Source organism: Panulirus ornatus, chromosome 3 (genome assembly GCF_036320965.1).
Source record: "Panulirus ornatus isolate Po-2019 chromosome 3, ASM3632096v1, whole genome shotgun sequence".
Lineage (NCBI taxonomy): Eukaryota > Metazoa > Arthropoda > Malacostraca > Decapoda > Palinuridae > Panulirus > Panulirus ornatus.
The window spans coordinates 17,414,502-17,426,845 of record NC_092226.1 but is presented as its reverse complement, the minus strand read 5'-3'; the positions used below and the strand labels follow the sequence as shown (position 1 = coordinate 17,426,845).

The 12,344-nt window shown below is 47.2% G+C and overlaps 1 protein-coding gene across 2 annotated transcripts in view; it reads left to right on the top strand.

Annotated features, from left to right (window-relative positions):
* Positions 1 to 12,344, top strand: part of LOC139760856 (uncharacterized) — a 113,862-nt gene that overhangs the window by 82,146 nt on the left and 19,372 nt on the right. Inside the window, exon 1 of one of the 2 annotated variants that reach the window (XM_071684575.1) lies at positions 7,157 to 8,260. The exons of the other annotated variant lie outside the window; for it this stretch is intronic. Within the exon in view, the coding sequence (XP_071540676.1) occupies positions 8,209 to 8,260 (52 nt within the window). The 5' untranslated portion in view covers positions 7,157 to 8,208. Of the gene's footprint in view, positions 1 to 7,156; positions 8,261 to 12,344 lie in introns of those variants that run through there. 2 annotated transcript variants of the gene reach the window in all.

Below are 12,344 nucleotides of genomic sequence, written 5' to 3'. Positions count from 1 at the left end.
AGAACTGAGTGAGGTAGCTGCTTTACTGGTCGGGTTCTGAGCAAACACAACAGTTCTGAACGCGCAAATTATTTGAACAGATTTTTCAACCTTCCTGATGAGACACGTGTTTCCCATATTTATATGCTTGTTTTTGTACTCACAGTGGAAACTTCCAACGCATTATTACATTATTATCTCGACTGATGAGTGATCAATAAAACGACAAAAGTAAATACCTTGGTTTCTGATTGATCCTAAACTCCTGCCACACATTCCACTACATGACACTACGAACGTACACCTGTTGCTCGTGTGGATATGTGTGTGTGTGTGTGTGTGTGTGTGTGTGTGTGTGTGTGTGTGTGTGTGTGTGTGTGTGTGTGTGTGTGTGTGTGTGTCCCATACTTTGACTGGGAGATCGAAATCTGTGTCGAGAAAGCACCAAAGATACGTTCCTCACTACTGCAACCATCATAGGTAATCCACTCCACCTCACAAGACTAGCCAGATGTACTCCTCTCAACCTCAGAGAAAACCTGTTAGCTGTGTGTGTGTGTGTGTGTGTGTGTGTGTAAGGGGGGAGATCATGCAGAGAGAGAACATTACTCGGTATAAAATGTATAACCATGTGATGTCTGTGTACACTGGGAAGCGATCATATGTCCACGGACGGAAAAACCAACGTCTCGAGGATTCTGAACCTGATTAAGCGGTTGTTGTTAATGAAGACTTCATCGTGTAGTGACTCAAAGTCTGTAATACAGATGCATCAGGATATACTGCACACTAGACAGGCGCTTCAAATGAAAACGTATAGTCAGCCCGCACAGTTGGATGTTTACTACGTTTCCTAATACGTTTTCTTATTCATTCCAGAGGAAATTCAATCAAACTGTCATAATTAACTAATAAAGGACATAAACACAGTCTTCCATACTGAACTCATATATTCACTTGGCATGAACTCTTTTCAATAATGCTGCTGTGTATTCAACAGGTAACATGTTCGTAACTCGGATGGTCGTCAACTGAGTCCTTACATAGCGAGTGTCAAAGTTATCCCCGTAGAGTCTGGGGCCTGGCCAAAGAGAGAGAGAGAGAGAGAGAGAGAGAGAGAGAGAGAGAGAGAGAGAGAGAGAGAGAGAGAGAGAGAGAGAGAGAGAGAGAGAGAGAGAGGCAAAGTAAAAAGAAAAAAATAAAACACGGACACCAAACAGGTAACAGGAGACGTTGTAACGAGATTACCAAAAGAAAGAAGTTTAGGCTAGGATCATTCTTCACTTCTCCTCCTCCTCCAGTCTATAATAACCTGGTAAATGAGATCAATTACTGTCTTCCATCAAGAGTAAGTCTATTGATCTAGGATAACAGTAAACAATTTATCCCACAGTTGATGTAGTACGTCAGTCAGGGAGAAATATCGTCTGCTCGGGAGAACTCTCAGAACCCCGTGAGTCCATTGTCCCCGAGTGACTTGGACCCAAGTTCATGCCTGGAACCCAGCGTCTCTGAGCTGGGGAGTTAACCAACTTAATTGAACTTAGGTCATATTTACTCCCTGCGCAGGGAGCCTGGCCGTGTCACTCCCTTCTTAAAGAGATCAGCACTAATCACCCTCACTCTCCCTACTTCGACCTGGAACTTCCAGTGTATCTCATCTCTTTCTCTGGAGAGTCGACCTCCCCCCAACCCCGCCCTTTTGCCCTCCTCCTCCTCCACAGCATCACAGCCATCCCCACCCGCCCTCCCCTTGCGTCCAGGGCGCCACCCATCCTCGTCAGGAGCTTAAGGATATCACCTCCTACTGCCAGGGAGGGGATTAATGACAATCCCCTCCCTCACGACCCCCTCCACCAGAGGCCTAAAACCATTATCCTCCCCCCTCCCTCAGGAGCTTAGCACATCCCCCTTCCTCCTCCTCCACCTGATCTACTGCGAGGGAGATGAAGAGGTTTGCTGTAGATTTACTTAAGTGAGAGACATGGCTGTTGTATAGAAAATGGGTTTCTAGTGTGTTATTATCTATATACTTTTGGTTTATACTATGGATGTGTCAGCTTAACACTAACTTACCCCCAACCCTGCCACCCACCTACCATATGGTCGGGAGTCTGACAATATCCTAGACCCACCCTGCCACCCACCTCTACCATATGGTCGGGAGTCTGACAGTATCCTAGACCCACCCTGCCACCCACCTCTACCATATGGTCGGGAGTCTGACAATATCCTAGACCCACCCTGCCACCCACCTACCATATGGTCGGGAGTCTGACAGTATCCTAGACCCACCCTGCCACCCACCTACCATATGGTCGGGAGTCTGACAGTGTCACTGCAGAGGCCTGACAGCCAATAGAGTCCTGATGTGTTAGAGTGAAGCTTTTACCGTGATGGTGATGGTGGTGGTGTTGGGGGAATGGTCTCAGTGGGTGTTTCAGTGTGGTGGTGGTGGCGGCGGTGGTAGGTGGTGGTGGTAATGGCGGTTGTGGCTGTTCGGTCGGCGTGACGGACTGGCTGGTGGTGGCGGTGTATGTGGTATTCTTCGTCATGATCATGATTGTACTACTGATGTGGATGGTGAGTGGTGGTAGTGGTGATGGTGGTGGTGACAGAATGTGGTAGTTTTACAACATGGCTGTTGGTGGTAGCGATATGTAATGATAATAATAATAATAATAATAATAATAATAATAATAATAATAATAGTACTAATAATTATAATAATTGATTTCACAATTATCTGTCGTTTTCTGAGTTACCGTAGTGGCGCCAGGAACAGACGAAGAATGGTACACATCTACTCTAGCTGTCACGTATAACACACCCTTATCCACAACCAGGCCTGCCCCAGAGACCCGTCTGTGGTTTCCCCTGACCTCGCCATATGCCCTGGTTCAGTGCACTGGCAGCACATCTCTTCCTGTGTACCACATCGCTCCAGTCCACTCAGTCACACGGACGCCTCCCAACATCCACCGTGTTCCGGGCCATATAACTCAAAGGATCTTTCATTCCGTCCATCACGTTCTCGGCCTCCCCCTCTTCCGTATTTCCCTCCACTTTGTTACGTATACCCTTGTTGTCAATCCCTCCTCACTCATCCTCTCCATATGTCCAAACCACTTCAGAACACCAGCTCCAGTTCTCTCATCCATACTCTCTAACTCCTGCACCTCATTCTCAACCCTCCTCACACCACAACCTGTCTTCGAGCACATCCTTTCCAACACATTCGCATTTTTCAGGAACTACTATACCGTCAAACATACCCATCTTTGCCCGCACATCTTTGACCCCCTCTCTTTCCACACATTCTTCAAAACATGATTTACTTCAGCTTCTATAGTTCCATCTGATGCCATGCCAGGTATCTAAAACGCCACCACTTCCTCCAGGTTCACACTATTCAAACTCGCACGCAAACCGACTCTCTCTCTCTCTCTCTCTCTCTCTCTCTCTCTCTCTCTCTCTCTCTCTCTCTCTCTCTCTCTCATCTGCTAAACTTTATTACCTTATCTTTATTCATACTAATTCTCAACTTTCTCCTTTCACACACACACACACACACACACACTCTCAAATTCAAACACCAGCTGCAGTTTCTCATGAATGTCTACCACCAGAGCCGCATCATCTGCACACAGCAGCTGATTCACCTTCCAGGCTCCCCGAGCTCCTTAACTAACCGCAGACTCGCTTCTATAGAAAAAAAATGAGAGGAAAAAGTCACATTCTCCTCCCTCACCTTCCCATCCATAAACAGATTAAACAACAACGGTGACATCATACATCCTTGAAGGACACTCACTTCACCTAGAACAACTCATCCTCCTCTCTTGCCACTCGCACATGTCTTACTCTCATGATAAAAACTCCTCCCTGCTTCAAGTAGCTCTCCTCCTACATCATAAATTCGTAGCACCTTTCACTAAGCATCTTTATTTATGCTGTCATATGCATTTCCCAGAACCATAAATGCCGAACATATACCCTTCTCAGTCTAAGCATTCTTAACCTAATTGTAGTTCAGTGAAGATGAAAGTGTCATAAAGATGGCCTTTTTGGCGTGACCCCACAATGATCCAGATTAGGTCTAACTCCGGTGTAACATGTGATATACACGCCTCTAGAATATCCACCTTACGGTCATGACTGTATATACAATCATCTACACTCCTAAGGTTATGTTTACTCGTCCAATACAGGGGGTTGGAAACTGGGGTTTCGCGAAACTCTGGGTGTCAGCGAACCCTCTAGTGGGGATTCATGGGTCATTTCGTGAGAGACTGGGAGGGTTCCGTGGCTTCATAAGTTTCGGAATCGCTGGTACGATACACACTTCCCTTGAATCATTTACTCTCCTCTAAGCACTGTTCTAACGTGCACTCCACCCACTGACTATGTTTGTATACCGTTGACTATATGAGAACACCCAGGGATGAACAACAGCGCCCCAGATGATCTATAACGTACTTTATCACACACAAAAAAAACAGTATTAAATACTGTTCCATCTTGCTTATCAAATACCTCCCTCCAAACGTCTCTTCTGCAATGTAAACAACTGAGGAAATTGCACTTATCTTTATCGGATGACAGTGCCGGTGTCTTCTCCTGTTGCATAACACGTCACTGTCAGGGAAGAATGGTCTCCAGGCACGGCAAAAGATGGTCTTCTTGTTGTTATCCTTCAAACCAGCAGGATAAGTTTGCTGAGGTACGAGAATTAAGAACATCCCTGAATAATGTTTATTTTTCTGTGCAAGTTCGCTGGAGATTCCTCAATTAATTTTACTTTCAGATCTACACAATATCACCACCAGACGCAACACTGGCACCAACCACTTCACAGATGACACAATTCTTTGTTCATAACGGAGTGGAGGAGGAAGGAAGTCTGCATGTAACACGTGCCCTCCTGTCACAGTGTCCGGCCACACACTACAACCTGCCTGCCCTGGTGCTACCCAGCGACCACACTGCCCAGCGACCACACCACTACTACGAGTGGTTCACAGTCGCCTTTTTAGTTCGCATCAAATCTAACAAAAAAAAGAGCAATGAATAAGCACAACATGATCTAGATTAAAACCAGCATGAACATTTACCTTATCTATTATCAATACCGTGTTGACTTTGGTATACAAACATACACAAACACCTGTAAACATGATAATGGCACGTGGACACAACCACGGCAGATGTTCTTTGGAGTAAACAAGCGACTTGGCTGATGGGAGTGATAAATGCCTTGTTAACTACTGGCCTGTTGTTTACATGATACAAGAAAATTGCACAGGGACACTTATGTCGGCGATTTAAGGCCAATCATAACGAAGTTTCTTATCATACAGACACAAACTCTCCTTACCATATTATGATCATGGGAGTGTGTGTTGTGTGTAAGAAGGGAATTATGTCTCAGATCAACTCATTGCTTTAGAATCCTGAACTGGACTGCGAACGGAACGTTGGAACTCGCCACAGTTTAAAAGAAAGTTACATTACCTTGATATAACAACATTGAGACACATGCTTAACCTTACAGCGAGCTGGTGCGGTAATACGCTACTTAAACTGATTTCTGGTTACTAAAAAAATCACGTTCTGTGATGACTCCATTTATTACAACATACAATTAGAGGTCATACGCCATAAATAGGGAAAGCTTACCAGTATCTCTCAAACTAACGTAATTCAACATACGTCCTATTACTGGAGACACATACCATCTGTAATAATTATTTCCTTACGATTACACGATGAAAAATGTAGAGACACTAATTACTGACACTGAATGATGATAGAGGAGAACATGCGATCATATAGTGTACCTGGGGATATTACACGAGTGACGTCTGGTAATACTGAGGTGTAGACGGGGAGAGATGAGTTATGGAGGAACCCCTTGGGCTTACATGGTATTTATGTACGTACAACAAACAGCTTAGCGTACCGCTTACTCGCTCCTCCCGACACCCATAGTTCCAAACTGACTTACAAGGGTAAAGTCTCTCCTTATAAGGCATCATCGGCTGGACGCCGCCAGAGGTCTGGTGGCACGGTGTGTGATTCTCCCTGGTGGTGGCACACGTCTGCTCTGTGTTCTGGCTCCCTCTCCTGTACACAAAGCCATCCGGAAGTACTAATAAGCGGAAGCAGTGTAGTGCCCTGTCGTGGTAGCGCGCCTCACGCTTTCAGTGGTATATGGCCCCACTCCAAGTCTTGACTAGTGGGACTGGAAGCCCCCTCGTGGTGTGATCCACTGAGAGGCTGGGGCGTTAAATCTATAGTGACATGAGAAGCGTGGTGGACTGGGTATCCTGGAGGGCGGTAATGAAACAGTATGGGGTTGGATGAGGGTTGGATGTGAGGCTGTGGGCATGATGGCTGTCGGAGTTTGGTTGATGGTGGTCTAGTTAGTGATGGGGCCAGCTGTAAACGTTGTTAAAGCTGTTCTGGAGGAGGTTGTTACCAGATGAGCTGTTGCCAAGGCTAGGAAGGCATGCATCCACCAAGACATCATATACAAGGAAGGGATCCACGTGATGTGCTCTGCGGGACGACACATGTGAGCGACTAGAGGAGGGTGGTGGGGATGGCCTCTCACGGGTGTACAGCCTAGTGACGCTCACTAAGGAAGCCTGCAAGCCATTGGAACGCGATTTCGTAGCCCAAGGCTTGATGATTTTGTTGATAATCATGCTATTGTTGACGAGGTCGAATGTTTTGGGGCAGCGACGGTAGTGGTTTAAAAAGTAGCAGTGTTAAGGGTGATGGTTGTCGTGGTGGTGGTGGTGGCGATGTAGTGGTGGTGGTGGAAGGTGTTGGGGATTGCCCTGTACAAAGAAAACGGATTCTTCTAATTCCCAGTTGGTGTTGCTCTTCACAGTCTTCCCTCGACCTCCGCACAGTCTCAAGCACCCGGGTGAAGCGTCTTCCTCCGTCTGCCACCAGTGACACTCCCTTCTTGCTCTCTCTTTCTCTCCCTCCTTCAGTCGTGACACTTCCCTCTTCCTCTCCCTCCTTCCCTCAGACTTAAGACTCTTACGCTTCCCTCTCTCTCTCTCTCTTTATCTCCCTCCTCCAGCGCTCACACTCCCATTCTCTCCCCTCCTACGCTTATCTCCTCAACACACTTTCCTCTTTCCTTACCCTGCAACATTGCCCTGCATCTCTAATAGGAAGCAAGCACTACTCTCCAGCAGCAGTATTCCCTTATATCAACCTGTAACACTCTCTCTCTCTCTCTCTCTCTCTCTCTCTCTCTCTCTCTCTCTCTCTCTCTCTCTGCCTGCAACACTACCCTTGTACTGCTAAATCCCAGCCAACGCTTTGCTTCTTCATGTGCGGCTGAACTCTGGCTCGCCTCGCCAGCGTCCCCAGCAGGCACTACTGCGTCCTGTTGCTGTCCGCTGCCTTCATAACCTGACGTTAATCGTCTTCGTCTGCAGACCTGTCGCCCTGACCCACACACAGTGGTGACCTGTTGTCCTCGCTGAATGACCTCTCTCACCGTTACTAAGTGACCTATTGTCCTCACGTGCGTGGTGACCTGTCGTCCTCGCGTGCGTGATGACCTGTCGTCCTCGAGTGCGTGGTGACCTGTCGTCCTCGCGTGCGTGATGACCTGTCGTCCTCGAGTGCATGGTGACCTGTCGTACTCGAGTGGTGACCTTTCGTACTCGTGGTGACCTGTCGTCCTCGCGTGCGTAGTGACCAGTCGTCCTCGAGTGCGTAGTGACCTGTCGTACTCGAGTGCGTGGTGACCTGTCGTCCTCGAGTGCGTGGTGACCAGTCGTTCTCGCGTGCGTGGTGACCAGTCATCCTCGAGTGCGTGGTGACCTGTCGTCCTCGAGTGCGTGGTGACCTGTCGTCCTCGAGTGCGTGGTGACCTGTCGTCCTCGAGTGCGTGGTGACCTGTCGTCCTCGAGTGCGTGGTGACCTGTCGTCCTCGAGTGCGTGGTGACCTGTCGTAGTCAAATGTTCTCGCTACGTGGTGACTTCCTACCCTCGTCCAGCCATCAGTTATGCTTTCTGGTGACCTATGGTCCTCGCCTGGTGACCAGTCGTCCTCGCCTGGTGACACGTCGTCTTCGCTGGTGACCTGTCGTTCATGCCTGGTCACCAGTCGGACACCCTCACCTGGACGTCCATCAGCTCAGTCTAGTGAGGTCACCTGTCACCCTCCTCCAGGTGTGGTGACCAGGACGCTTCACCAATATGGCCAGACTGACCTTTCTGTACATCCTACTGATGGTGACGTGTTTCTGCGGTGAGTGGAAATCCTTCATACCTGTTCATCATCATTCTACATCGTAGAGACATTCACCATCACTATACATCGTAGTGAAAGTCACCATCACTCTACATCGTAGAGACATTCACCATCCCACTCTATCGTAATGATATTCACCACCTCACTACATCGTAGTAACATTCACCATCCCACTATATCGTAGTAACATTCACCATTCTAACTACATCGTAGTAACATTCACCATCCCACTATATCGTAGTAACATTCACCATCCCACTATATCGTAGTAACATTCACCATCCCACTATATCGTAGTAACATTCACCATCAGTTTGTACCGTAGTAACATTCACCATCAGTTTGTACCGTAGTAACATTCACCATCAGTTTGTACCGTAGTAACATTCACCATCAGTTTGTACCGTAGTAATATTCACCATCAGTTTGTACCGTAGTAACATTCACCATCAGTTTGTACCGTAGTAACATTCACCATCAGTTTGTACCGTAGTAACATTCACCATCAGTTTGTACCGTAGTAACATTCACCATCAGTTTGTACCGTAGTAACATTCACCATCAGTTTGTACCGTAGTAACATTCATCATCAGTTTGTACCGTAGTAACATTCACCATCAGTTTGTACCGTAGTAACATTCACCATCAGTTTGTACCGTAGTAACTGTGCTGGTTCCTAGGAAGTACGGTACAGCGGTACTGTACCATGGTTGGGCAAGAGTGCGTCTCATCTCCACCATGGGTCACTGCAGTAGACCCGGTCTTCGGGTTATTGTGGTCACACTCGACCGTCACTAGCCTGTCACACAACACCATCATCACTCGCTTGTCACGCACGCCACCATAACTAGCTCGTCACACACACACACCACCACCATGACTACTACTAGCCCGTCACACACACCACCACCATCACTATCCAATACCACAACATCAGCATCACTACTAGCCCGTCACACACCACTATGGTCTCTAGGTCATAACACTCCACCATCAACAGCCCGCCACGAAGAATCGTCACAGGGCGTCACAACAACGATAAAACGAACCACGCCGATTAAAAAGGAAAGCAAGGGTAGACCATAAGCGGGGAAACTGGGTCTTGAAATTGGCGAACCTTCCGGGGGATGATGATGGTACGAGACCAGCCTGACTGACGTAGCAGCGAAGGTCGCGCGAAAACCAGCAGCTCTTGTCTGGCTTCCACGTACCAGTTGGCCGAGCTCCCCGGACCCCTGGTGATCGTCAGGTCACGGACCGACCACTGATGGCTGGCTCATCCATAGGTCTACTACGCTCCTCCCTCGTACTTGGCAATGGACTTAATGAATGATTGTGTACCCAGCTCCCCACACAAGCGGTTGGGGTTCGAATCCTTGCTGTCGGAGGGCATTACGTGCTCTATGGAAGCGCACGCTCATTGTTATATTCGTGTGTGTGTGTGTGTGTGTGTGTATATATATATATATATATATATATATATATATATATATATATATATATATATATATATATATATATATATAATTCCCATCTCATACTTGGTTGCAGTTTCCCGCGTCAGTGAGGTAGCGCCGGGAACAGACGAAGAAAGGCTACATCCGCCTCTGAAAGTAGTACGATGGCGGCAACTCGACCAAATTACTTCAGCCCCAGTAGCCGGTGCCAGAACTGACCAGACGCGTAGTAATATTCCTAAGGCAACCATGGAGGGTGTGTCGGGCGCTACATACAGCTGTGTTTTTAAGGAGAAATATAGATGCTTTATGTAGAGACGATATGGAGACAGAAGGTAAAATAAAACCGTCTGTAAAAAAGCGAGTTATGTTAAAAAGCTTAAGATTCACTCTACTGTAAATTAAACTGCTTCACTCTAGTACATACACGTAATCTAGTTTCTCATGTACGTAGATATGCTTGACGTCACACAATAATAACCAGACGATTAAAAGTTGTGGCTACGGTCAGCACAGAAAACGTTGTCCATTTTGGGCACAAAAGCAGTCCTGTCGTGTTGGACTTAATGGTGATCATAAACCATTGAGTGATCGCCATAATGGGTATTTTACCAGATCCTGTGTTTCAGCCAGTGACCTGGGTAACCATATAGTAAATCCAGAAGCTCACATAAGGTTCTACATCTATACCATAAAAAGGTGCTCCTGTCTCTGTCTGTGTGTCCGTCTTACCGTCCGTCCCCCATTCTGTAGACATTTGTGGGTGGGGGGAGTTGCCAGACGCACGATCAACAACCCCCATATAAAGATGCCAATAACGCTATCCATTTCCTTTTACTTTTGTTTAAATAATTTCTCAGTGTATTTGCTGATACTTTATATATGTGTCTTATGTATTTTATGGGCTAGAAACAGTTCCTGCTGTGTTATTTCTATATGCCTGGAGCTGGTTGCTGTCCTATTTTAGGATTTCATTTTCAGTGAGCTTAAAAAAACGTTAGAAAATAGAGCAGGGGAAGGGTAGGACGCCTGCCCCGGGGCCCAGGCTGGCTCACAGCGACCCTGGTGATGATAGCATGGATGGCCCAATAATCTTTCCAAACAGTGGGATAAGATCCGTGTGAGTGGTAATGGCTGGAGGGAGCTCGAGGATCAGGGTGTTGTGTTCCTTGTGATGGCTGGTATAAGGGGCCTCGACAGAGGATGACCCGCCTTTACCTTTTCCAGGAGTCCCTATTGTTTGGCAGATGAGAAGAAAGACCAGGCGAAGATGGTACGGTGTGTTTGGGCGAACAGAACTCTAGTTGTGTGCAGACTCCTGAGTTTAGGAGCATGGTGTGTCTTGCGTCGACGAAGAATAGCCAGACATAAATACTAGAGGATTTGATGATCAGGATGACATGTTCCTTCTAGCTCATCCTAACGTCCACAGTGACACCAAGAAACATGAGGGACTGAACAACGTGAAGTGGGGCTGGGGGGTTAGTGAGACAGCACTGGATGGAACGTGGTTGAAAGCAAGACTATTAGTCTTAGTTTACGGTGGCGTGGTTAGTAGTGGCTCAGTTCTGGAGGCTGTGGAGGATGTTGTGGAGGGTGATGTGCAAGGGAGTGCTGTGGTCAACGTCTGTACCAGCGACGGAGTACGACTTTACTTGCATGAGGCAGGTGCAATCCACCGTGGCATCATCTGAGTGGATGAAGAAACACAAGGGTTCCCCCCGCATCTCCGTGTTCTGTGGGACGCCACGGGTGAGGAAGTGGAGGGTAGAGATGGCTCCTCAGAATCATATCGCCTGACGACTCGTTGGGGAAATCTACAAGCCTCGAGACGAGAAGCTTGTCTGGGTCGCGAGCTGTGGTGGTGAAGTCTAGGATGGTGAGAATCAGAGAGGTCTTACGCTGACGAGGTGAGTGAGTGGTATATTTGTGTGTGTGTGTGTGTGTGTGTGTGTTTGGGGAGGAGACGTGTAAACTTGCCTGTAGATATAAACAAATGTATACAACTACATGCCTCTAATGGCTGGAAAGTCGGTATCAGCTTTGAACCATTGCCGTCATGTTACCAAGGTTGTGTCGTGTCACCTTAAGAGGTGATGGTGGTGACCATATCTATATACTCAGTCGACACCCTCACCACAGATTTCTGATAAAAGAAAAAAAAAGAATCGAAACTATTACGCCTCTTGACTTAAATGGGCCATAAGATGACCCCCTATACTGCATCGGGTCGGATACAGCTGGATCCGTTACTCACCATCGTTCACCTATGCACACGAAACAATTTCACAGGCTTAAGTAAACCTGTGCAGGTTCATACACACGCAGCCTTCATCAAACACGCCAACTTACCTGACCGTCACTCCAAGTCATCCATCTCCGTAGATGTGTGACGATATGGTTCTTCTGGTCATGTGAATGACTTGCTGGAGTCTGTTACAACCGAAAATTGTTCATTCTTGATATCTGTGTATTGGAGATCAGCGGCGCCATTAAATCTTCACTGCTACATACTGCTCTCCTTACGTGTAAGTACAAGACACTGGTCACAACACTTACAGTATTGACCTGCCCAGAACAATACCCTGGACACAACACTTACAGTATTAACCGTCCCTGACCAA